We start from the raw sequence: 27725 nt of genomic DNA, 5'->3' as shown, positions 1-27725 counted from the left end.
TGTTTGTTAGTCACTACCCCTCGCAAAACAGAATAAAAAAAGGGATCTAAAACTTGCATGTACCCCAAAATTATACCATTAAAAAACGCAGCCCGTCCCGCAAAAAACAAGCTCTCCCACCGCTTTTTTGACGGAAAAATAAAAAAGTTATGGCTCTCAGAATCTGGTGACACCAAAAATAAATTATTTGAAACAAAAGTGATTTTATCGTGCAGACGCTTCAAAGCATAAGAAAAACTATATACATCTGGTATCACCGTAATCGTACCGACCCGCAGAATAAAGTAAAATTGTCATTCATAGCGCATGGCGAACGCCGTAAAAAACATAAATAATAAAAAACATCAGAATTGCAGGTTTTTGGTCACATTGCTTGCCAAAAAAATGAAATACAAAGTGATCAAAAAATTGCATGTACCCCAAAATGGTATTAATGAAATCTACAGATTGTCCCGCAACAAATAAGCCCTCACCCGGCTCCGGTGGAGAAAAAATAAAGACGTTTTGGCTCTTAGAATATGGCGACGCAAAATGTGCAAAGTGTCCAAAAGCGGATAAGATCGGGCGCCATTTATCAGTGTGACACCGGCCACATATCTGTGGATAATTATTTATTTACCCCATTATTATACCCTCTTATTATACCCTGATGTTCTCCGCACAGCTTACATATGCCCCCACATTATAAACTGAAATACCAGCAAAACCCCAAACAAAACAACTAGCGAGCAAAATCCACGCTCCAAAAGCCAAATGGCGCTCCCTTCTGAGCTCTGCAGCGTGCCCAAGCAGCAGTGTACATCCACATATATGGCATCGCCATACCCGGGAGAACCCGCTTAACAGTTTGAGGTATTTGTCTTCAGTGGCACGAACTGGGCACAAAATATTGTGCACTAAAATGGCACATACCTGTGGAAATTTGCAATTTTCACTTTGCACCATCCACTGAGCATTCATTTCTAATAGAAAAAAAAACCTGTGTGGTCAAAATGCCTTGAGGGGTGCAGTTTCCAAAATGGGGGTCACTACTTGGGGGTTTGTTTTACTATTTGACCTCCGAGCCCTGCCGTTGTGGGCTAATGCTGCGAAAATCACCAAAATAGGTCTCACATGCGCCTGTCACTCCTAAGCTCTGTCATATGTCCAGGCAAATTATAAATGCCTTGAGGGGTGTAGTTTACAAAATGGGGTCACTTCTCATGGTTTTACACTCTACTCTGGTACCTAAGAATGCTCTGCAAATGCGACATGGCGCCCCTACACCAGTCCAGCAAAATCTGTGCTCTAAAAGCCACATGGCACTCCTTCCATTTTGAGCTCTGCCATGTGCCCAAACAGCAGTTTATGGCCACACATGGGGTATTGCCGTACTCGGAAGAAATTGGGTAACAAATTATGTGTTGTTTTTTCTCCTATTACCCCTTGTGGGAAAAAAAATTGGGTGCAAATCTACATATTTTTGGGGAAAAAAATAATTTTTCATTTTTACTGCCTCATTCTAATACAATCTATGAAACACCTGTGGGATCAAAATGCTCAGTACACCCCTAGATGATTACCCTGAGGGGTAAAGTTTCCAAAATGGAGTCACTTCTCAGGGGTCTCTACTGTACGGGTACCTCAGGGGCTCTGCAAATGCGACATGGCGCCCAAAAAACAATCAACCAAAATCTACATGCCAAGTAGCACTCCTACCATTCTGAGCCCTGCGGTGTATCCAAGCAGCAGTTTATAACCATATATGGGGTATTGCCGTACTCGGGAGAAATTGCTTTACAATTGTTGGGGCGCTTTTTCTCCTTTATTCCTTGTGAAAATGAAAACAATTCAACATTTTAGTGGAAAGAATGTAGATTTTTCATTTTCACTGCATAATCCCAATAATTCAGCAAAAAAACTGTGGGGTCAAAATGCTCACTATACCGCTAGATAAATTCCACGAGGGGTATAGTTTCCCAAATGGGGTCACTTTTGCCGGGTTTGCACTATTTTGGCCCCTCAGTGGCTTTGCAAATGTGACATGGTGCTGCAAACCATTCCAGCAAAACTTGAGCTCCAAAAGTCAAATGGCGCTCCGTCCTTTCTAACTTCCGCCATGTGTCCAAACAGCAGTTTATTACCACATATGGGGTATTGCTGTGCTCAGAAGAGTTTGCTTTACAAATATTGGGGTGTTTTTTCTCCTTTATCTGTTGTAAAAATTAAAAAATCTGAGCTAAAACTACATTTTATTAGAAAAAAATTAGATTTTCAATTTTACGGCATAATTCCCATATATTCAGCAAAAACCGTGTAGGGTCAAAATGCACACTATACCCTTAGAAAAATTCCTTGAGGGGTGTAGTTTCCAAAATGGGGTCACTTTTGGGGAGTTTCCACTGTTATGGTCCCTCCAGGGCTTTGCAAACACGACATGGCACCGAAAACCAATGCAGCAAAATCTGCGCTCCAAAATCCAAATGGCCCTCGTTCCCTTCTGAGCCCTGCCGTGGGTCCAAACAGCAGTTTATTACCACATATGGGGTATTGCCGTAATCGGGAGACATTGCTTTACAAATGTTGGGGTGCTTTTTCTCCTTTATTCCTTGTAAAATCTAAAACATCGTATGTTTTTTCAGAAAAAAAGTAGATTTTCATTTTCACAGACCAGTTCCAATAAATTTAGCAAAAAACCTTTGGGCTAATAATGCAAACTATACCTCTTGAAAAATTCCTTGAGGGGTGTAGTTTCCAAAATGGGGTCACTTTTGGGGAGTTTCCACTGTTATGGTCCCTCCAGGGCTTTGCAAACACGACATGGCACCGAAAACCATTCCAGCAAAATCTGCGCTCCAAAATCCAAATGGCCCTCGTTCCCTTCTGAGCCCTGCCGTTGGTCCAAACAGCAGTTTATTACCACATATGGGGTATTGCCGTAATCGGGAGACATTGCTTTACAAATGTTGGGGTGCTTTTTCTCCTTTATTCCTTGTAAAAACTAAAACATCGTATGTTTTTTCAGAAAAAAAGTAGATTTCCATTTTCACAGACCAGTTCCAATAAATTTAGCAAAAAACCTGTGGGCTAAAAATGCTAACTATTCCTCTTGAAAAATTCCTTGAGGGGTGTAGTTTCCAAAATGGGGTCACTTTTGGGGGATTTCCAGTGTTTTGGCACCACAAGACCTCTTCAAACCTGACATGGTGCCTAAAATATATTCTAATAAAATAGAGGCCCCAAAATCCACCAGGTGCTCCTTTGCTTCTGAGGCCGGTGTTTCAGTCCATTTTCACACTAGGGCCACATGTGGGATATTTCTAAAAATTGCAGAATCTGGGCAATAAATATTGAGTTGCATTTGTCTGGTAAAACCTTCTGTGTTACAAAAAAAATGTATTACAAATGAATTTAGTAAAAAAAAAATTGAAATTTGTAAATTTCACTTCTACTTTGCTTTATTTCCTGTGAAACGCCTAAAGGGTTAAAATAATTTCTGAATGTGGTTTTGAATACTTTGAGGGGTGCAGTTTATAAAATGGGGTGTTTTATAGGGGGTTTCTAATATATATGGCCCTCAAAGCCACTTCACAACTGAACTGGTCCCTGAAAAAATAGCCTTTTGAAATTTTCTTGAAAATGCGAGAAATTGCTGCTAAAGTTCTAAGCCTCGTAACGTCCTAGAAAAATAAAAGCACGTTCAAAAAACGATGCAAGCATAAAGTAGACATATGGGAAATGTTAACTAGTCACTATTTTGTGTGGTATAACTATCTGTTTTACAAGCAGATACATTACAATTTAGAAAAATGCAGATTTTTGCAAATTTTCTCTAAATTTTGGTGTTTTTTACAAATAAATATTGAATTTAACGACTAAATTTTTTCAGTATCATAAAGTACAATATGTCACGAGAAAACAATCTCAGAATCGCTTGGATAGGCAAAAGAATTCTGGAGTTAATAACCACATAAAGTGACACATGTCAGATTTGCAAAAATAGGCTGTGTCCTTAAGGGGTTAAACACCTGTGTTTGGCGCAATACACTGAGCCAAAAACTGCATCAAAACTGGACATGTGATCCTGGCCTTTAACCCACGTTAAATGTAAAACAAACATTTCATATTTTTTTTATTTGTCAAAATATTTCTATAAAAGAAAATAATAGATAAAGCCCAGTCGTTTATGGAAAAGACAGACACAAAAATTATTACTATCAACGAATGAAAACTTTTCACCTACTTTTCACTGTGGAGAGTTTGCTACATTGTATGCGTTCTAGGTAATCCTTTGTCAACTAAAGACCTCAACAACAGAAATCGCTCTCCTTTCCTGAGGGTTTGCTACAGTGTATTAGTCTAAATCACAGCTATCAGCCTGATGTCCAGGCTGATTTGCTTACAGAGGCTAACCTAAACTTGATGTGTTGTAGCAAATCATCTACTGTATTCATAGATGCTATTTTTGCTGCATTTATTTATTATTTTAAAAAACAACAACCAAAAAAACTTTTTGAGAGAAAAAATACATTCAAAATTGTAGCCTGCTTTACTGATTCCACATTAGACCAACAATTTGCAAGACCCATTTCCTTAAAGGGAATGTGTCGCTAGAAATGTTTTTTGTTTTTTTTCGTTAAACAGTTAATATATACATGATTACACATTGTTCTAATTTTTTACATTTTTTCACAAATCAGGAAATATTATAAATTAGATTCTAATTTATAACATTTCCATGTGCTGGTCACCAGAGGGAGCAATTCCCAAAATTGCAGCATTGGCATGTGGTAAAGCAACCTCATTGCTTTATGCTGCAAACTTGGACACACTCGCTCTAGTGTGCTCAAACAATCCCCCTCCTTTATCCTGGCTAGTGCCAGGAGAAAGGAGGGGGTTGAATGTTCAAACCTCCTACACTGTGTGCCGCCATTTTTTGAGCGAATGCACAGTGTAGTAGGCTTATATACAGTGGTAATCACACAGTAAAACACGAACAAACACAGACATAACTTACCTGCTCCTGCCGCCGCCGCTCCCTCCGCTCCTAGTCCTTGCTTCTGAATATATGTCCGGAAGCCGCGACCGGAAGTAGTCATGATGACAATAGGAGATACACGTGTCCATCCTCTTCCCCTTCCCTCTATCCTCTCCTTCCCCGTTGCCCCTTTTCTTATTTTTTATTTAGTATGTTTTATGTCCTATTACTTAATGACTTTTGAAACTTCTTCATGTTTTTGGGGCAAAATCTTTGATCCAATTATCAATTTATCAATAATCATTTGATGTATACTGTACAAGATGTACCATAATGGTATAAGTGTTCAGAGATTCTTTTGCCATGGGACATCTTGTTGATCATTTGTTTGCTTGTTTGTAGCGTTTGCAAAATAAAAATACATATTTAAAAAATAATAATAATTGGGGCAAAACTGCGGCAAATAAAGTATGTGTGAAGAATGTTCTCATTCACCAACCACAATAAATGTATCTTCACAGGATTCCTGAGTACTGGAGATCAAGCAGCTAAAGGAAATTATGGACTTCTTGATCAAATTCAGGCACTCCGTTGGGTGAGCGAAAATGTGGCATTTTTTGGAGGTGACCCTCGCAGGATTACGGTGTTTGGCTCAGGCATTGGAGCCTCCTGTGTCAGTCTCCTCACCCTTTCTCATCATTCTGAAGGTATATTAAATGTGTGGTGCTGTTTGTCTGAACATCATAGCAGGATTCCAGTGTGATAATTTAATAGTGGTATGGTTAATATTTGTCTCTCCTGTTTACTCCTCAACACCATCTAATAACCATCACACTATACCATTGCTTCATGATTACACGGTGTAACTCCATGTCTGTATGTCTGTTCCACAACATTGAAGGTCTTTGGATCACCTGACATTATTCCATGATTCCATCACCAGATGTCTCTGTTTGGGCCAGCTTTTAAGGTACTGAAAAAGAGCAGCCTTTTATTTTGTAAATCATTCCATGTTTCAGTTTTTCTTGAACATCCTTACATCTTACTCACATTCTGCTTTACTCCACCACTCTATTTTTACTCCTCTCATGTACTCCTTGACATTAAAGGAACATTCGAGGCAAAACTGACACATTATGTTATGCCTAGTGCGGGGCATGAGGGGCTGGGCATAACACAGGGATTCAAAGAACAACAAAGATAGAATCCCTGTGTCATGCACCAACCCATCAGCCCCTGTATTAGAAATAACAGAGTGTATCAATTTTGGCCGGAGTATTGATTTAATAATTAAAATTGTCATATTTGGAACTACACTTTTCACCATTTATTAAGGATTTCACAAATAACTGCACCTGCGGAGTTTCAAATCTCCCATACCTTTCTCTTTTGACTATTGACCTAGTCTTTATTATGGCAGCCTGTTGTTGGAAGACCATTAACTGACCAGGGGTTGTGATAAAATACAGCCCACAGTCTGTGATCAGAGGCAAATGGTCCATATTTCCCACAACACACAAGTATATGGCACCCTAAGGACTTGCGGCGTATAGTTCCAAATTTAAGCTATGATTTTTTTTTTTACATTTGTAACACTATATTTGTAATAAAGTGGCTTCAATTTACATGCAATATTCCTGCTATCACCAATATCATATCTTCCATTTTTTAAGTTTTTGTACTTCCTTTTTTTCTAATTCTCCCTCCTTTCCTCTTCTGATTCCACTCATTTTTCTCCATCTCCCCTCTATAGAAAGATCCTCTTGTGCTGTGTTACTTCCCTGGCACACACTGAGACCAGCTGGGCAGGAAGTTGGGCTGCTGATCTCTTTATATCTGTGTCTGTCCTTCTGCCTCAGTGTCTGATGCTGAGATGAAAACCAGAAATACCCACTTCAAAGGCAGTACTGTATGCTGTACTGTACTGTATTGAGGTTATATTAGTAATTGTAGATGAATATAGAGATGTACAGCTTAGACGAAAATGGAAAGCTAGTCTTTAAATGGAAATTGTCCTATGCTAGGACCAAATAGTTTTATGAGTTTATCTGGTTTCTTGACAGGTCTGTTCCAGAGAGCTATCATACAGAGTGGTTCAGCTCTTTCCAGCTGGGCAGTTAATTACCAGCCCATAAAGTACACACGATTGCTTGCAGAGAAAGTTGGTTGTAATGTGCTAGACACTGTGGACATGGTTGACTGCCTTCGGCAGAAAAATGCCAAAGAGTTGGTGGAGCAAGATATCCAACCAGCCCGGTATCATGTAGCCTTTGGTCCAGTTATTGATGGAGATGTAATTCCAGATGACCCTGAGATTCTCATGGAACAAGGAGAATTTCTCAACTATGATATAATGTTGGGGGTCAACCAAGGTGAAGGACTCAAGTTTGTGGAGAATGTGGTGGATGCAGAAGATGGCGTTTCTGGGAGTGATTTTGATTACTCCGTTTCAAACTTTGTGGATAACCTATATGGATACCCAGAAGGCAAAGACACACTTCGTGAGACCATCAAGTTTATGTACACTGACTGGGCAGATCGAGACAATCCTGAGACACGCCGAAAGACTCTAGTTGCTTTGTTCACTGACCACCAGTGGGTAGAGCCATCTGTGGTAACTGCTGATTTACATGCCCGTTATGGCTCACCAACTTATTTTTATGCCTTCTACCATCACTGCCAGAGCCTGATGAAGCCAGCATGGTCTGATGCAGCCCATGGAGATGAGGTGCCCTATGTATTTGGTGTCCCTATGGTGGGTCCAACGGATTTGTTTCCCTGCAATTTTTCCAAGAATGATGTGATGTTAAGTGCTGTGGTCATGACTTACTGGACCAACTTTGCCAAAACAGGGTAAGGAAATAGAGCCGCAGTTCTTTTATCTTTAACAAAGAATAGATGTGTGGTTAACAAGATACAGAGATTTATCAACTAACAAAAGTAAGGGAAAAGTTGAAAAGTTACCTATAGCAACCAATCAGATTCCAGCTTTCAGGCCCTTTAGAAAATGAAACCTATGTAGTTGCTATGGCCAACTTCTCCACTTTTCCTTTGCACTTGTTTTTATAAATCTGTCCCAATGTCTGTACTTTTTTTTGTCAAGAAATAAAAATGACACTTAGAAATGTTATTAGAGTCTGGTCAGTGGGGTATTGTCTCCTGAAAGCACTAGGAGGTTTCCATAACTGGTGGCTGTCCCAGTAACAATCTATTTGACATGTCTTTGGATATTTAAAATCATAATACAAGTACAAAATCTGTGGTTATGCCTTGTTTCTTTTATCACACTTTAGACAACTATTTATGAAACAGATTTGGCCACTTAAATTCCTAATTCTATTTTTCAGGGACCCCAACAAGCCTGTCCCACAAGACACCAAGTTCATCCACACGAAAGCAAACCGCTTTGAGGAAGTGGCATGGTCTAAATACAATCCGCAGGAACAATTCTATCTACACATTGGCTTAAAACCACGTGTACGTGATCACTACCGTGCTACGAAAGTAGCATTTTGGAAACACCTAGTTCCACACCTATACAATCTACATGATATGTTTCATTATACTTCAACTACCACCAAGGTGCCACCATCTGACACTACCCAAAATTCACATATCACCCGCCGACCCAAAGTTTGGGATCCTAAACGACCAGCTATTTCTCCCACACTTAATGGACCAGCAGCCAAATGGAACCCAGACCTGGACCCAGTGGACCCGGTCGTGATACAGGATCCAAGGGACTATTCTACTGAACTTAGTGTCACTATTGCAGTGGGAGCCTCTCTTTTGTTTCTTAATGTGCTGGCTTTTGCTGCACTCTACTACCGTAATGATAAACGTCGTCAAGACACACAGCGTCAGCCTAGTCCTCAGCGAGCCTCAGCCACACGTGATCCAACACACAGCCCTTTACCTCCTGAGGAACTGAATTCTCTACAGATAAATGCTGGACACCCTGATTGTGAGGGAGGAGGGATCTCCAGCCATGATAACCTGCGTATGGCCACTCTTCCTGACTACACACTTACTTTACGTCGTTCTCCAGACGATATTCCACTCATGACACCCAACACCATCACCATGATTCCAAATTCTCTGGTGGGACTGCAAAGCCTTCATCCATACAACACATTTTCTGCAGGCTTCAACAGCACTGGCCTCCCCCACTCACACTCCACCACTAGAGTATAGCACCCCACCATGTTGCACTTCCACCTTGCCTGGACATTAGATCTATATGAAGTGTCTGAGGCAAGGGAGAAGTTGTTGAAATTACACATTCCATACCCCCAAAGAGGAAGGGGGACCGGAGTGGGGCTCTGCTTCTATGATGATGGAAAGGGTCTCTTCAGCCAAGACCTGTCAAGAAAACACTTCTTCTATGCTCTTGTTTTCATAAGTGCTTTAACCCTTGTGAAGGCACATAGAGCGTTAAGGAAGCTTAGCTGAGGAAAGGATTTGACCTTACAGATAATGGTCTGCAACTAAGAATATGTATAAGGAGTAGCAGGAGATTGTGAGTGAAGAAGAGGCAGATGAGTGGCAAGCCTAATGTATTTTCCTTACCCCTTCCTAGAATGAAATGTCATCTAAGCTCTATAAAGCTATACTGACTTTGAAGCTGGTCACAGTATAGATGAGCTGCTGAAAAAGAAATGTCTTCTTTACTAGCCGAGGTATGATATAAATCAAATTACTAAAATCAACTGTTTTAAAGTAAAGCAGAAAGAAAAAACAATTAGTTACAAAATAAAGGAACCAGCTCTATCCCAAATGTGTGCCAAATTCTTATGCCAGCTGTGGAATGGGGTTCAATATCTTCCCAGTTTCTATACTACCTTAATCCTCCCAGTGCCAAATATAGAAAGCGAGCCATCTTTTAAAGATTGTAAGTATTTGTTTCTACCCCCAGCTTAGGTAGTCTCTCTAGTTGTTATTAAACTTATAAAGTCCTAGCAAACTGGATGTAGTCATTAGCTGTGTAGGTTACAAATGTCCTACCACTGAATGAAACCTTTGAGATTGGCATGCTGACTTTGATTTTCAAATACTTGAGAAACAATTTAAGTGTGCCAAATTCCACAACCCTTTTGTTCAGTGGGAGCTCTAGTGAGACATATTAGTTTGGTCAGAGAGCCTATCTTTCAGAGTTTGGGTAAATACTTTAGGAAGAGACTTATTTTGATATTCTCTTTATTACCTTTAATTCATAGATGTGACTGGGGACTAGAAGTAAAGCGATTTCTCCTATGTATCATGAAAGACAATTTAAGGGGTTTGGTTTTAAATCCCACTGGTAAAGATGTGTACAAAATATTGTCTGTTTGCATTTCGACTCATTAAGTTAGATCTTAATACGTATCGAAGATCGTAAAATGTTGGGTGTAGACATTGACTGACATGGCAGCAGACACCTTATACTATTTTTACATTAAAAAAAATATGTATTTCATACACAAAGTATCCCACCTCTGCCTCCTTGGGTATGTTTGTAAATGGGTGTAGAACAAATTGTTTGTGCATGTATGTGGGTATATGTATGAGTATATACCTGTGTATGTGTCTGCGTGTATATGTACGTGTATATATATATATATATATATATATATATATATATATATAAAGCATACACAGGAACACTAACAAACTATTGTACATATGAATACTCACATAGATGTTTGATCCCCCTCCCACTTCTTCCTCCAACTCGGATCCGACGCCTTTTCAGCTTTTCTACCATTTGCCATGACTTTTGGACATGGGTTTTGTGACATGGAGGGACGCCATGGGTTCAAGTGACAGTTTTGTGACACAGAGGGGCACCTGGGGTCAGTATTTATAGAATGTATTTATACTGTATCACAGGAGAGTAGAAAACGTATTCCAAATAAAGAAAACTCATATTTTTAAATGCTGGTCAATGAATTTGTTACTTGGGTAAAGGTTTATCTTCAGTGAAGATGTATAAGAATCAATAAAGTGTATTAAAAAACATACCTACAGCATACACCACTGACCCTGTACTGGCAATGGCTACCGAGCAGCTTTATCATCCGCCACCTGGGACGACATAAGCCACTATGGAAGTTGGAGCATTTCCTACACAAACTTTGGGGGGGGGGGTGCTCATCACAGTGCTGCTCTGTTGTCATGGTCCGCACAGGCATCAGCTGCAGCTTAGAGGAGGACAGCAGGAATGGTGCCGTTCGGGTAAGTGAAACTTTTGGGGCATGTGGTGCTCCATAACTATTGTTTTTTTTTGCCTAGATTTACACTTTTAGGAGCCAGTATAGGATGCCTCATAGATTGCTGATAGGGATGCAGCTTTGCCTACTGATAATATTTATGTGTTACTAAAAAAAAAAGCGTTCTTCTTCCACAAAATTTACCATTTATCAAACGATGAAAACTTCACACACTATGTATTCAGCTGGCTTTTTCCCTACTTATCTGTATTCCATCCCTTAGTTCAGGTACGTCTCCTACCAACTAGGAGCCATCTTCCATAACCGCTTCTGGCCTCATCGTGGAGCCTCCCTGCCCTGTCCCAGGCCTCGATTGGAATTATTGTCTGTGACCATGAAAGGTAGGTCTTTTAGGAGACGAGAATGTCCAGTCCCTGAGACCATAAGTGATGTCACTTGATTGACAGATGCAGACTGGAGGACATCATGTGGAGAAGTGGACATCACACAGGAAAAAGACTGTAGTTACATTACATGTCATTTATCTGTTACATAAGTCCCATGTTTGTTACTAGACTTAGGCTTTGAATTCCAATTATATCGGTCCCCAAAATTTCCATTCTCTTCAGCAGTACTATGGATATGACTTTCATCCTGATCTACCTTGGTCATTATTATAATACTAAACCTAAACTGAAAAATACCTAAGCAGATTTATATGACATTCGAGGCTGTGGAAAGCCACTTGTGAACACTTTCTGGTGTTCTATAATTACTGCAATTCTTGGTTGTCGCCCTTTTGCACTTACCTTCTGAGGAAGCTCAGAAATGTCTGAATAAAAATATTCTGGGAAAAACGATGAATTTTTGTCTGGACTTAGGTTGCCTCCCACATCACATTATTACCTGTCCTGATTATGACCTGTTCTGCTGATTGGCTGCTGGAGCAGCCCTGTTTATTCACTGTCCCAGGTCCACTTCCAGCAGGCCCGGGCTCTGTTCTCTGTGGATAAACTGATTTTCAGGTTGCAAGTGTGGTGCTTAGACAGTAGATAATACCATACATGTGTTATGTAGCTAGGGTCTATTAAAGGTTGGTATAATATTAGTAAAAATGTCTTTTTTTTTCTGGAGACATCTCCACTATTGTTTTTGGGGCATGACTGGTATTGCAGCTCAGCCCCTTTTACATTAATGTTACTGTAATGCAATATCAGACACAGCTTAAGAACAAGAGTGGCGATTATAGAAAAAAAAATGTAGTTAATTATGCTCACATCACGTTGAACTATAAAAAGGGCCCTGCCCTTTTGATCCTTGCCTGAGCGTTGTTTGTAATTCCCATGTTAGCCTTGCAAATGGTTCCTTAGTGTTGTCCTGTTCCCAGTGTTCCCGTGCCCTGCTACTTGTATCCTGTATCCCATGCTGTGTTATTGTTCCTGAGCTTGTTTAGTGATTGGAGTCATGTTCTGCTGCACCCTTTGTCATCCACCTCGTCTGGCACAACCTACACTGCACCCGCTGTCCTCTGCCACGTCTGGCACATAATACTGCACCCGTTGTCATCCACCACGTCTTCCGCAAGCTACTGCACCTGCTACGTCTCGTGCAACCTACTGCACCTGCTGTCATCCGCCACGTCTGGCCCAACCTGCTGCAACTACTACCATCCGTGCCAGAGCCCCTGCCACCAACTGAACTATTTCAGGTACCCTTGTGCTACGAACTTGTACAGCCTCTTGCATAGACTGTGACTTGGCCAGCTAAACCTCTGCTAAGACGGAGCGGTCTAGTGGGTCCACAAACCCCTATATCGTGACGAAAATTATTTGATTTAACCCTTTCCCGACATTTGTCGTATGGATATGTCCTGCAAAGCTAGTGCTTCCCACATTTTCCCGTATCCATACAACAAGTGGATGGCATCGGCTCAGAAGTTGAGTCGGTGCCATCATCGCCGGATGTCAGCGGTGTATTACAGCTGACATTCGGTTGTAATGGCGGGGACTGAAATTAGCTTCGATCCCAGCCATTAACCCCTTAAATGCAGCTGTCAAAAGCGATCACTGCATTTAAGGTGTTTGCAGCTCATCGGCACCCCAGCAATGAAATTGCTGGGGTTCCGTTAGCTACAATGGCAACCGGAGGCCTAATACTGGCCTCCCGGTCTGCCTAGCACAGAAGCCGTTCAGGTCCCGCCTGGAGGCCAACACGAAAGCTATCGCCGGCTCAGGAGCTGTGGTGACATCAGTGGTGGATGTCAGCCGTATGTTACAGCTGACAACCACGTGTAATGGCAGGAACCGGAGCTAGCTCCAATCCCTGCCATTAACCCCTTAGATGCAGTGATTGAAAGCGATCGATGCATCTTAGTTGCTAGAAGATCACCAGCCCTGCCATGCGATAGCAGGGCTGCAAACTGCTAAAAATGGCCTGCTCTGCCATTACAGAAGCCGATTAGGCCCCGCCGGGAGGAGAAGCCTAATCAGCTTGCTGTCAGTGAATGACTGACAGATCTAATACATTGCAGTACATAGGTAGTGCAAGGTATTAAAAAAAAACATACAGTTGGACCTTCAAGTCCCATAGTGGGACATAAAAGAAAGTGAATAAAATAAGTTTTAAAAATAATAAAAGTTTCAAGTAATAAAATAAAATACAACCGCCCTATTTCCTTATCAAGTCCTTTATTAAAAAAAACAAAAAACATACATATTTGGTAACGTCCTGAGCTATAAAAATATTATGTTCCACGCTGTTTACAGTGTAAAAAAAACTTAGAGGCTCTGTCACCACATTATAAGTGCCCTATCTCCTACATAAGGAGATCGGCACTATAATGTAGGTGACAGTAATGCTTTTTATTTAGAAAAACGATCTATTTTAAACCACTTTATGAGAGATTTTTAGCTTTATGCTAATGAGTTTCTTAATGCCCAAGTGGGCGTGTTTTTACTTTAGACCAAGTAGGCGTTGTACAGAGGAGTGTATGACGCTGACCAATCAGTGACCAGTCAGCGTCATACACTCCTCTCCGTTCATTTACACAGCAGCATCGCGTTCTTACTAGAACACGATGTGCAGCCACATACACAGACATTAACGTTAATCAAGTGTCCTGATAATGAATATACATTACCTCCAGCCTGGACATCATGTGTATTCAGAATCCTGACACTTCTGAATCTTTTCTGTGAGATTCCAGCCAGTCACGCGAGATTACGATGTAAACGAGATTTTGTTTCCCTTGCTGGAAATCTCACAGAAAAGATTCAGAAGTGTCAGGATTCTGAATACACATGACGTCCAGGCTGGAAGTAATGTATATTCATTATCGGGACACTTGATTAACGTTAATGTCTGTGTATGTGGCTGCACATCGTGTTCTAGTAAGAACGCGATGCTGCTGTGTAAATGAATGGAGAGGAGTGCATGACGCTGATTGATCAGCGTCATACACTCCTCTGTACAACGCCCACTTGGTCGAAAGTAAAAACACGCCCACTTGGGCATTAAGAAACTCATTAGCATAAAACTAAAAATCGCTAATAAAGTGGTTTAAAATAGATCGTTTTTCTAAATAAAAAGCATTACTGTTTTGTCCCCTCAGGGGCTTTGCAAATGCAACATGGCCTCCGTAAACCACTCCTGCTAAATTTGAACTCCAGAAGCCAAATGGCGTTCTTACCCTTCCCAGCCTTGCCGTGTGTCCAAACAGCCGTTTATGACCATATGTGGGATACTGTTTTACTCGGGAAATGAAAAACATTAGATAAACCCACATTTTATTTAAGTGTAGATTTTCATGGCCTACTTCCAATAATTTCTGCAAAAATCCTGTAGTGTCAAAATGCTCACTATACCCATAGATAATTTCCTGAGGGGGTGTAGTTTCCAAAATGGGGTCACTTGTGGTGGGTTTCCACTGTTTTGCTCCCTCAGGGGCTTTGCAAATGCGACATGGCCTCCGCAAACCATTCCTGCTAAATTTGAGCTCCAAAAGCCAAATGGCGCTCTTTCCCTTCTCAGCCGTTTATTACCACATGAGGGGTATTGTTTTACTCGGGAGAAATTGCTTTACAAGTTTTGTGAAGTCTTTTCTCCTTTATCCCTTGTGGAAATTAAAAAAAAATAGCTAAACCTATATTTTATTTGAAAAAAAATGTAGATTTTCATTTTCACAGCCTAATTCTAATAATTTCTTTAAAAAAGCTGTGGGGTCAAAATTCTTACTATACCCCTAAATAAATTCCTTGAGGGGCGTAGTTTCCCAAATAGGGTCGCTTTCTGGGGATTTCCACTGTTGTGACACCACAAGACCTCTTCAAACCTGACATGGTGCCTAAAATATATTCTAATAAAAAGGAGGCCCCAAAATCCACTAGGTGCTCCTCTCATTCTGAGGCCTGTGCTTCAGTCCATAAGCACGCTAGGGCATTTCTCTTGTAAAACCTTCTTTGTTACAAAAAAATATAGATTATAATGAGTTTCTGCGACCAAAAAAATTAAATTTGTAAATTTCACCTCTACTTTGCTTTAATTCCTACGAAATGTCTAAAGGGTTAAGAAACTTTCTAAATGCTGTTTTGAATACTTAAAGGGGTGCAGTTTTTAAAATGGGGTGACTTATTGGGGTTTTCTAATATATAAGGCCCTCAAAGCCACTTCACAACTTAACTGGAACCTGTAAAAATAGCCTTTTGAAATTTTCTTGAAAATGTGAGTAATTGCTGCTAAAGTTCTAAGTCTTGTAACGTCCTAGAAAAATAAAAGGATGTTCAAAAAAACTATGCCAATCTAAAGTAGACATATGGGGGATGTTAATTAGTGACTATTGGTGTGTGGTATAACTGCCTGTCTTACAAGCAGATACATTAAAATGTCGAAAAATGATGATTTTTGCAATTTTTCAATACATTTTGGTGTTTTTCACAATTAGATACTGAATGTATGGAGCAAATTTTGCCAGTAATATAAAGTCCAATTTGTCACGAGAAAACAGTCTCAGAATCGCTTGGATAGGTTATAGCATTCTGAAGTTATTACCACATAAAGTGAAATATGTCAGATTTGAAAAGTGAGGCTCTGTCAGGAAGGTCAAAAGTGGCCAAAGAGGGAAGGGGTTAAACAAATCTACAATCTACAGTAAACAAACAGGAAGTACTCAAATTCATTAATTATTGGGCTATTTGAACTGATTCAGGATTAGCAGAACCGTTACGAGATGTTTTGGTTCTAAAGGAAATATTCAGATTAGCTTAATAACGTCTTCCATTGCACAAATGAGAAACATCCTCTGTTAAATTTGTTTACTGTAAAAATAATATATTTTAGGCACCATGTCATGTATGCAGAGGTATTGTGGTGAGAAAACATAAGAAACATCCTCAAAAAGATCCAATTTTTAAAACTACACACCTTAAGGAATTTATCTAGGGGTGAACTTAGCATTTTGACCCCACAGATGTTTTATAAAGTTTATTAGAATTAAGCTGTGAAAATGAAAATCTGAATTTTTCCCAAAAAAATGTAGAATTTTTCCACAAGGAATAATGCAAACTTGGAAGAAAAAATCCAATCCTCTGAATTGGCGCTCAGGTGTGAATTTGAACCAGTATTTTCACAAAATCGTCGGAGTTTGATACAACGATTTTATTCAATGTGCTTTTAAAACAATAAGAATTCAATTGCTGCAACGCGTTTCAACCACGCACTGTGGTCTTCATCAGGCATATGCCATATGTTTTAAAAGCATATTGAATAAAATCGTTGTATCAAACTCCGACGATTTTGTGAAAATACTGGTTCAAATTCACACCTGAGCGCCCGTTCAGAGGAGCAATTTTTTCTTCCAAGTTTGCATTACTTCAGAACCACGAGGAAACAAATTCCTGATACGAATTCATCCCATGCGGTTATGGCTCCAGAGGCAAGCACAGTGTGATCGAGTGCATACAAGCTACAAAGTCAAGTTGTGCTGGCGACACTGCACAACTTACCAAGGTGAGCTCTATTCATAGTAACACCTTTCACAATATATATCAGAACGATATCACCTTAGAGGAGCGCCGTTTTCTCTCTTTTTTTTCTTTTTTTCTCAAGAATCCACAAGGAATAAAGAAGACAAAGCACGACAACATTTGTAAAGCAATTTTTCCTGAGTATGGAAATACCCCATATGTGGTCATAAACTGCTGTTTGAACATGGCAGGGCTTAGAAGGGAAAAAGCGCTATTTGGCATGCAGATCTTGCTGGATTGGTTTTTTGGCAAGGTCGCATTTGCAGAGTCCCTGAAGTACCAGTACAGTGGAAACCCCTGAGAAGTGAATGTATTCTGGAAACTACACCTCCACAAGGCATTTATCTAGATGTGTAGTTAGCATTTTAAACCAACAGGTATTTCATGGATTTTATTAGAATTAGGCAGTGAAAATGAAACATTCCATTTTTTCCAATAATATGTCGATTTGGCTCCCAATTTTTCGTTTTCACAACGACCACCATTTGGATTGCATTTTTCTGAAGTGAACCCATTTGCAAATTTTGCATATATTAGGGGTTTACTGAGCATTTTGACACCATAGGTGTTTTTACCACAAATTAATGGACAGCGGATAATGCAAAGTAAAAATCGCGATTTGTCTACTCATATGCCATTTCAGTGTGCAATATATTTCCAGCTTGTGCCACTGGTGACAAGTACCTCATAAATTGTTTTGCGGTTTCTCCCAGGTATGGACGTAAACTGCTGTCTGGGCACACTGTAGGGCTTAGTAAGGAGAGTGTGCCATTTGGCTTTGGAGCGCGGATTTTGCTTGGTAGTATTTTTGTTTGTTTGTGGTTTTACTGGTATTTCAGTTTGTAATGTGGGGTATATCTAAGCTGTGCGGAATGCAGGGCACAATAAGGTGGTATAATAATGCAGTAAATAAAAAATAATCCATAAATGTGTGGTACGCTTTGAAACAATTGCTTTTTTTTTAATACTTAATTTAATAAATTTTTACAAAAGAATGCAAAGGGGAAACAAAAAGGAATGAGGGGGGCTCAAACAAAGGAAATTCACATTTAGATACACAAGTAGAAATAGTCACTGCAAAATATATCAGACCATTTTACACAGTAGATCATCGATTGCATTGAAATATCTAAGATATAGCGTATCTTACAGTCATGTGAAATATAGAAAATAAAAACAATATAAAACCAAAAGATTGACAAAGTGATATTAAGGGGTAGGGAAAAAGAGAAAGGAAAATGGGGATGGCAGAAATCAGGTAAAATTAGTAGTAGGATTATTTCTTTTCAACAGGTTAAGTAGGTAACGATCCCAGAATCCCATATGCCCCTAATCAAAAAACTATGAATAGGTCGAGCTTTAAAGGTTCACATTGTCAATTGAGCGTGGAAATCCTGTGAGCCCCGATACTCCAGCGATTGTCTCCAGATATTCAAAATGTATTTTTTTTTTAACGGCGTTCACTGTGCGGATAAATAGCATAATAGGTTTATAGTTTGGTCGTTATGGACCCAGCAATACCAAATATGTATAGCTTTTTTTAATGTTTTCATTTTTTTCCTATAATAAAAGACTTATTGGAAAAAAGGCACTTTTTTTAACTTGTAATTGTAATCTTTTTCATTTTTTACAACTTTTTTTCCTATTTTTTTTTTTATTCCCACTTTAGGGAGCTGGTATAATACACTGCAATATTTATATGTATTGCAGTATATTATACCTGTGTTCCTCGTCCGTGTGCTGTGCGTTGAAATAACTCACAAAACACGGACCCACTCATTTCAATGGGGCTATTCAGACATGCGTGAGTTTTCACTCAGTGAGTGTCCGTTGCGTGAAACTCACTTCAGGTCCTATATTGGTGTGTTTTTGCACACCTAGTTGCTCATTGAAATCTATGGGAGCGTGAAAACCACGGACAGCACACGGACGACATCCGTGAGTTGTCCGTGTTTCCCACATCAGTTACAAAGCAGTGCAGAGAAAAAAAAAGTGCTTGCGAGAACGTGAAAAACGCATGCCACACACAAAGCACACTGATGCCAATACGCAATGCACACTCATGGCACACGGACATGAAATATAGGAAAAATGCTGCTGTTTTTACGCACGCAAATAGGACACGATCATCTGAATGCAGCCTTATACTGACAGGCAGCATATTAAATAGTTGATAAGGTTGATGAAAGACACAGGTCCATCAAGTCCAACCTATCATCCTACCGTGTTAATCCAACTGCGCAAAAAAAACAACAATCCAGGCCAGAACAGCAGAGCCCTCATTGATCAATAGCATCCTTTCTAGAGCTTGTATGTGTACTCGGAGCTCAGATTGTACGGACTGCAGGGTTACTGGCTGAGCCTGAAGTGAGCAGTACAGTCGGGTGAGAGGAGATCTGACCTGTAGTAATACTGACCACTGGGCTGAGCTCTGCTGTGTGTACGTTGTATTTTTGACTGCCAAAATGTCATCAATGTACCTCATCCAACCCTCCACATATATATGGAAAAGACTGGATGGGTACAAAAATTTTTCTTCAAAAGACGCCATAAAAATATTTGCATAGGTCGGTGCGACATTGAACCCCAGAGGGTTACATTGATGACATTTTCTTTGTTTGGAATGGTGATGAACCTACATTACTTCAATTTAAAAATTAGATCAATTCCCACCTTAATGAACTCCAGTTTACTCTTGCTTATTCACAAGAGAAGTTACAGTTTTTTGACACGATGGTAATAAGACGTGATGACCGATTGGTTACGGATCTGTTTATAAAGCCTACAGACCGTAACAAACCATTGCATTTTCAAAGTAGTCGCCCAAGAGTGACTGTCCAATCACACCCTTTTAGTAAACTCCTGAGAGTTAGGCGGATAGTTGCAGATGAAGATCTGGTAGATGACAGGCTATGCAGACAAGAATTCAATTTGTATCCACCTATGCCCCTATTTGTGGTAAGATCTCTAATATCCTTAGGGAACATTGGGCGGTCTTGAAAGATACATTCCCAAATATTATAGAGTTTCAAAAACCACCCATGATGGCATACAGGAGACCCACCAATCTAAAAGCTAGACTGGTTAGGGCCGATATGGGCTCAAATTTTTTTCCAAAATTTGTTAATAAGAAAGGCTGTTACCCTTGTCTTGAATATTGCAATTGTTTGATAACGGGTAACATCTATCTACATCCGAGAACAGGCAAGATATATAACATTAAAAGACATACATGCCAATCGTCATATGTTATATAAATCATCCAATGCCCATGTGGGCTATTGTATGTTGGTGAGACAACACAGGAATGCAGAACTCGATTAAAGCAACACAAATATACGATTAGAAATTAAAAAAATGAATTGCCAGTCCCTGATCATTTTATGAAATATAAACACAATGTTTCACCGCTATGATTTAAAATTATAGATGGGGTTCCACCAATGAGGGGTGGAGATAGTGAACAGGCCCTAAAGAGATTAGAACTCAAATGGATCTTTGAACTAGATACTTTGGAACCGAAAGGTCTTAATAGGATGACTGGTATCTGTCGTTAATGGTTTTCCCGTGTAGGATCCTGGCGACATCATCATCTGAATATGTAGTTGAAGATTTAGTGCCCAACCTTTCGTTGTGATTTTAACTTATTTTTTCTTTACCTTTTTAGATTTATTTACATTAGAGAATTTTGGATACTCTGAATACACTAAAGTGATCCTGTCCAGACCGTGGATCTAGAACTGAAGTCCCGTCTCTTACCTCTGTGCCGGATCTTTCACCAGTTTCGCAGCATATAATTAGTTATGACCAGTTTATTCTTTTGTGAAGTGGGGTTTATCTTTATATGATGGGCTATATGTGGCAGTATGTCTAGACAGTGGTCTATTTAGCCTTTCCTGTCCATTTAATTTGAAACCATAGTGGGCCAGTATATACAGTGGTCTATTGGTGCGACCCCTCGTTCTAATAGAGGGTGACGGATTGTCAGAAGTCCAATCTGTTGAATATATTGATAAATGGGTCTTTTTAGTGGTATATTGGACCATGTATACATTGACTTTCTATGCCAGCTATTAAATATGGACCGAGAAGAAGTATATCAATTATAATAAAAATAATTTTTCAGATAGATAATCCCACTCTGGTTGGATGAGATATATCTGCTTGCCATTGTGATACTTATACCTTGTGTATAGATATAATCCTACTATAGTTATAGTAATTATAAATGTAAGAACATTTTCTTTTTCTGCTGTTAACTAGGTGAAATGTTTTAATACAGACGTTTATAATAAAGGGTCTAAGTGAGTTTTATAGGAGCTGAATTTTGTATCTCCGCTCCTTTAAATCCTTCTTTTGACTAGCTGTCATTTAGTTAGCGGATTGTGGACGAGACTGCGCAGCCAGACACGACCCATGTTAACCTGATGCCAAGGCTTTGTATTCCAATCATTACCACGAGTGTGAGTGTGCCATATAAAGTGATTCCTGATAAAATTACGTTGAAGGCTGCATAAATAGTCTGATATATATGGTCAGATGTAATCTATTTTGCCATCGGTTGTTGTCCTGATGATGAGTGAGCGGTAACAGTGGGGTTAATAGAACTGGAGTGTGTGTATTCTTATGACTCATAGGATAACATTGGGTAACTAGGGACTGTCTGGAGCTTCCACTCCCCCTACAAGCAGCTGTTCTAATCAACTACGGCCACCGTGTTTGGATCCAGGCTCTTTTAGAATGTATAGAGTATTCATAATGATTTATTCTTGTTACATGTATTTTTTAAGATGTCACTCACATTAGATTGATATGTTTACATTGCCTTTATCTATTATTTACTATTTTATGAACTTTTGTATAAATTAACTCACAGGATGTGATGTCACAGTACACCTGCTATAAATTGCGCACTTGTTCGTTGTATTCTATGCTTGAGAAAGACCCTGTCCTGGAATGGCCACATCCTCAGGGCCTGCGGTCCATACAGTGTTTTTTGGGATTTGCCAAATTCTACCGCCAGTTTATGCCAAACTTCTCATCATGGACGGCTCCCATTTCTTCCCTTACCAAGAAGGGTGTGAACGTTAAGGTTTGGACTCCAAAGCCAGAATCTGCATTTGATAGCCTCAAGAATGCCTTTACCTCAATCCTCCATCATCCTGACGTCTCTCGACAGTTCTCGTTGGAGGTGGACGCTTCCTCTGTTGGTGTAGGTGCACTTCTGTTCCAGAGAGGGTTCAAAGGAAAGGCAGTGGTATGTGGCTATTACTCAAGACTTTTTTCCTCCGCTGAGCGCAATTACTCTATTGGCGATCGGGAGCTATTGACCATCAAATTAGCACTGTCGAGACATCTGCAAGAGGGCGCAGCGCATCCCATCCTGATTTACACCGACCGCAAGAACCTCACTTATCTCCAGTCGACTCAACGGCTAAATCCTCGTCAAGCTAAGTGGTCACTGTTTTTCACCTGTTTCCAATTTGTGTTCCACTACCGTCCTGCTGACAAAAATGTGAGGGCCGATGCCCTATCCAGGTCATTTAAAACAGAGGACATTGTGGAGTCCCCCCAATGTATCATAGATCCGTCCAGCATTATTACGGCTAATCCCCTGCAAGTTAGAGACAGAGAACTTTAGTGCTTCTGGCAGACAGAAGAAGAATCCTCCGCTGGGGAGACAGCTCTAAACTGGCAGGTCACGCGGGTGTCCGTAAAACCCAAGACCTGATTGCCCGTCAGTTCTGGTGGCCCACGCTGCCCAAAGACATCATGGACTTTGTCTCTTCCTGCACGGTGTGCGCAGCAAACAAAGTTACTCACTCCAAACCGGCTGGCCTGCTCCAGCTCCAGCCGCTGCCTGTGCCCAATGCTCCCTGGCAGCATATTGCAATGGACTTCGTCACGGATCTGCCTCCCTCTGCTGGGTGCAGTATGGTCTGGGTGGTGGTGGACCGATTCTCAAAGATGGCTCATTTTGTTCCGCTCACCGGCCTACCTTCTACTTCTCGACTGGCCAACCTCTTCATCCAACACATCTTTCGCCTGCACTGCCTACCTCTGCATATCGTGTCTGATCAACTCAAAGTTCTGGAGGGCCCTCTGTAAACTCCTCGATATAAAGTTGGACTTTTCCTCAGCCTACCACCCCCAGTCCAATGGTGAAGTTGTAAGGATCAATCAGATAATGGAGAACTACTTACGACACTTGATCTCCAGGCAGCTTGATGACTGGGTGCAGCTTCTTCCTTGGGCCGAGTTCTCCTATAACAACCACACAAGTGAGTCCACCGCCTCCACACCGTTCTTCATAGTCTACGGCCAACATTGACGTATTCCTCTCCCTGTGTCTGCTTCATCCCAGGTGCCTGCAGCCGACTCTGCATTCCTGGACTTTTTACGGATCATGCAACAAACCCGGTCCTCTAATCTGCAAGCAGTCGACCGCATAAATCGAAAGGCAGATACGAGGAGAAGAGAGCCGCTTCAGTTTCTTCCAGGTACCAAGGTCTGGCTGTCCTCAAGAAATATCCGACTGAGGGTGCCATCATGCAAATTCGCTCTCAGATTCCTCGGACCCTTTGAGATCCTGCAGTGGATCAACCCGGTCTCTTATAAGTTTCGACTGCCCGCTACCTTCCGGATCCCCAATTCCTTTCACGTTTCTCTTCTGAAACCAGTGGTCCTGAACTGCTACTCTAAGACTCTTAGCCCTGCAGTTGACCCCAGCGGTTCTGCCGAGATATTTGAGGTTAAGGATACTGTAACGTCTGTGGTCGCTGACCACGAACTCCTCCCATCCTGCCGACGCCTTTCTCTCCAGAGATGCCAGCACATGCGGCCATCCTCTTCCGCAGTGACCACAATGGTGCGCTTGCTAGCTCAGTCCAGCCTTAAAGAGCCAGAGCGCACACATGTGTGAGATTGAGCTGATTTCTCACAGAGCACCCTGGACTATAAGAAGGGCCCTGCCTCTTCCTTCATTGCCTGAGCGTTGTTTGTACCTACCCATGTCTGTCTTTGCAAATGTTCCCTTGAGTGTTTTCCAGGTTCAGTGTTCCCGTTGCTGCTACCTGTATCCCGTGTTCCTGTGCTGTACAGTGTTTGAGTCGTGTTGTGTCGCCTACTACAACCGCTGTGTTTCATCGCACCTGTTCTCTACCTGCTGCCAAAGTTCCATCCGAGCCCAAACCATCGCTGCTGTCTGAATTGCCACAGGTACCTTATCCAAACTATAAGCATTGACTTTGTACCCTGGTTGGCCAGCTGCTATACCGCTACGGTGGTACGGCCCAGTGGGTCCACATTCCCGTCATGACACATTGATTATGATACTGTGCATCCTGAGCACCTTCTAATCCCTTCCAAGTAGCTTACACCTCAGAGTCATCACTTGTCTCTAAAATTCAGGATGTCAGTACTACATAGGAAGAGGTGATATTGTGTCAGTGTAGGATACATGCCAAAATGTTGAATTACTGAAACTCTCTTTGTCAACAGTAAATGATGAGGTGAAAACCACTTGGAAGGGATGAGAAGTATGCAAGTATGAGTGGAACTGCTACAGCAGTAGTGGTAACGGTGGCAATGAAATAGGCAGTAGTTTTGGTGCTCAAGGCTTGGACAAAGGATGGTGCCTTCTCATTTATCTGAGTTAGAGGTGGGTGGCAACATGGAGAATGATGATGGACAGTACCTTGGAACTAGGTCGTGCTGAGAAAGAAGGGGCTGAGTTGTAGGTAGAAGGAAGTAATATTGATGATGATAATGATGCCAAGTGTATGTTTAGGGCAGGCAAAAATATTTTTTAGCACAGGCAGTCACAGCTACTTGTGAGATAGGCCCCTCTTGGGTAAGAGGTGATGTCACCAGCATTGCTTCTGGCTTATATCTGATACAGCTCATATCCCTGAAAAACATAAGCACTTTTTTAAGCTTTGGTTTTGGCACTGTTTTACTGTAATGAACGCTTTTAGAATGCCACCATTGTGTGTGCTTGCAGTCATGACTCATGACATTTTCAGGAAAGATAACTTCTATTTGTGAAACTACTGAAGTACTTGTTGAGTTAATTTGAGCTAGCTCACAATACGATGCAGACAAGATCAATGATATGTTTTCTATAGGACATGTGATTGTTAAGATATGTATAACTTATACTATAAAAACCTGGTGAAGAGGAGATTTGATTATATCACTACAACACACGCAGAAATGAAAGCAGACAGAAAGATTGACAGGAAAGCAGAAAGCAGCAACAACATTCTTTTATCAGTTGAACAGTTGGCCAAATAGAAACATAAATCACAGTGGGTGCTAAATGGCAATGACAAAAACTTAGTAAAAATAGCCGTCATACAACACTCAATAAAGGGAATAATGGCTGATATAACAATGTATAAGCCAGTTGGGAAAATAAATATTAGGCAATACAAAACAATATGATTATATTTTATTTTACATACGGAGGGGTTTAAAACAAAAATGTCATCTTTTTAGATTTTATAAGGAAATTTGTTTATACAAATATACAGTACAATTTTGTCAACACAGCATAACTATAAATTCTCACTGAAATAACTCCATGCTAGTTTATCAGGATTTTTTTCTTTATAGTCCAACATCTTGGTTGTTCAACAGCTACAGGTATATGGAGGCTCAGTGGGCTAATGTAGGAGGACTAGCAGTGTAGAGTTGAAGCTCACATACTGACATGCTAATGACCATCACCAGCCCTGGTACGTCAATGTCAGAGTAAGTGCCAACTGGCAGGACCTCCACAAACTTTTAGTTTAGCTAAACAAACCCAATTTTTCAAGAATTCCATCATTTTGTTGCTTTGAAAAGCTATTGTCACATTCATTAAATCCCATACAACTTCCAATAGTGATAAATTTCAGCTTTTGTACAGAATCGCTAGACAGAACCCAGGTCACGTGACCCTGGAACCTCTGTGGTTTCATCCTACCTGATGCGCCAACACAGCAACATGTGCTGGCTGCCTAATCCTGTTGGTGTTGGTGCATCATCAAACTTGTGAGGGGGCTCGCTTAGTAAAGCAGCGTTCACAGTGCCAGCATTTTTAGGTAGTTCTAATTCCTGGCTCTCTCCGCAAGAGAGAAGTCTAGTGCATGTGCAGTATATCATATATATCCACTGACTGTGCATGCTCCATACCTCCTAATAAATTAAATTTTGTTGGGGAGGACATAAAAAGCTCAGGTGGGGCGGACCTATTGGTGTTTTAGTAAAAAGGGCGGGGATTAGGCTGCAGAAACTAAATAAACGCATGCCAGGGCCGGCCTTTAGATAGATGGCGCCCCATGCTCAATGATCTTTCAGCGCCCCGCCCCATAAAAAAAGTATAATGCCCCCCACAGTATAATGCCCTATATAGTGCCCCACACAGTATAATACCATTTTAGTGCCCCCATACAGTATAATAATAATATTTAATAATATATATTATAACCCCTTCGAGAACATAGTATTTTGTCCTCTAATTGTGCCCACACAGTATTAGGCCCCCTAACTGCCACACACAGTATATTGCCCCCTGTAGTACCCCTACACAGTATAATGTCCGCTTAGTGACCCCCACACAGTGTAATGCCACTCCCCTGGCTGCCAAACACAGCCCGCCCCCCTTGTAGATAGTGCCCCCTTGTAGATTGTGCCAAACAGCCTCCCTGCAGACAGTGCCATAATCCTCCACCTCCTCCTTGTAGATCGTGCCATACAGCCCCCTCACCTCCCCTTTGTAGACAGTGCCCCCAAGCAAACAAAAAAGTTGTACTCACCTAGGCCCCTTTTCCATGACTAACTGAGCTGCTCCACGACGGGATCCTTGCATAGGCCAGCATGATCCTGTTGCCTAGTACAGAGTTTCCCAACCTTTTCGGACTCCATTCACCACTGGAAAAATAAAATTTCCTCAGGGCACTCCTACCAAAACATGTTTTGAGAAAGACAGAAAACAGCTAAAAACAAGCACTACACTCATAGGGTATGTTCACACAGCGTTTTTTGTCAGGCAAAAAAAATCTCCCTCAAAATTGCTTCAGGAATTTTTTATCAGATTTTGTATAGACAGCATTGTTTTTTTACCTTTTTTTTTTTGCCTTTTTTTAAGCTAATACAAAAAAGCACCAAACGACCGCCGCAGGTATTTTCTGCCTCCTATTAATTTCAATTGGAGTTCAGAGGTGGAAACCACTTGAAGATTATCAGCCACCCACTCACAGTAAAAAAACCATCAGCCCACCACTCACAGTAAAATGACCATCAGTCCCCCACTCACAGTAAAATGACCATCCGCCCCCACTCACAGTAAAATGACCATCAGCCCGCCACTCACAGATTCCCCCAGATACCCTGTACATAGTGCCACACAACCCCCTGTAGATAGTTCCACACAGCCTCTTGTAGGTAGAGCCACACAGCCCCCTGTAGGTAGTGCCGCACAGCCCCCTGTAGGTAGTGCCGCACAGCCCCCTGTAGACAGTGCTACACAGCTACTTGTAGGTAGTGCCACACAGCCCCCTTAAAGGTAGTGCCACA

At 40.9% G+C, this 27725-nt stretch overlaps 1 protein-coding gene across 4 annotated transcripts in view; it reads left to right on the top strand.

The window, feature by feature from the left end:
• The window catches only part of NLGN3 (neuroligin 3), a 143462-nt gene extending 132591 nt beyond the window's left edge, over positions 1–10871 (top strand). For all 4 annotated transcript variants that reach the window (XM_075835688.1, XM_075835686.1, XM_075835689.1 and 1 more), the window contains 3 exons: positions 5479–5664; positions 7021–7810; positions 8305–10871. In XM_075835688.1, the coding sequence (XP_075691803.1) occupies positions 5479–5664; positions 7021–7810; positions 8305–9151 (1823 nt within the window). In that variant the 3' untranslated portion in view covers positions 9152–10871. The remainder of the gene's footprint in view (positions 1–5478; positions 5665–7020; positions 7811–8304) is intronic.
• The last annotated feature ends 16854 nt before the right edge of the window (positions 10872–27725 follow it).

The sequence above is a fragment of the Rhinoderma darwinii genome, chromosome 8, assembly GCF_050947455.1.
Source record: "Rhinoderma darwinii isolate aRhiDar2 chromosome 8, aRhiDar2.hap1, whole genome shotgun sequence".
Lineage (NCBI taxonomy): Eukaryota > Metazoa > Chordata > Amphibia > Anura > Rhinodermatidae > Rhinoderma > Rhinoderma darwinii.
The sequence above is the reverse complement of the archived record's forward strand: the minus strand, read 5'-3'. Positions and strand labels throughout refer to the sequence as shown.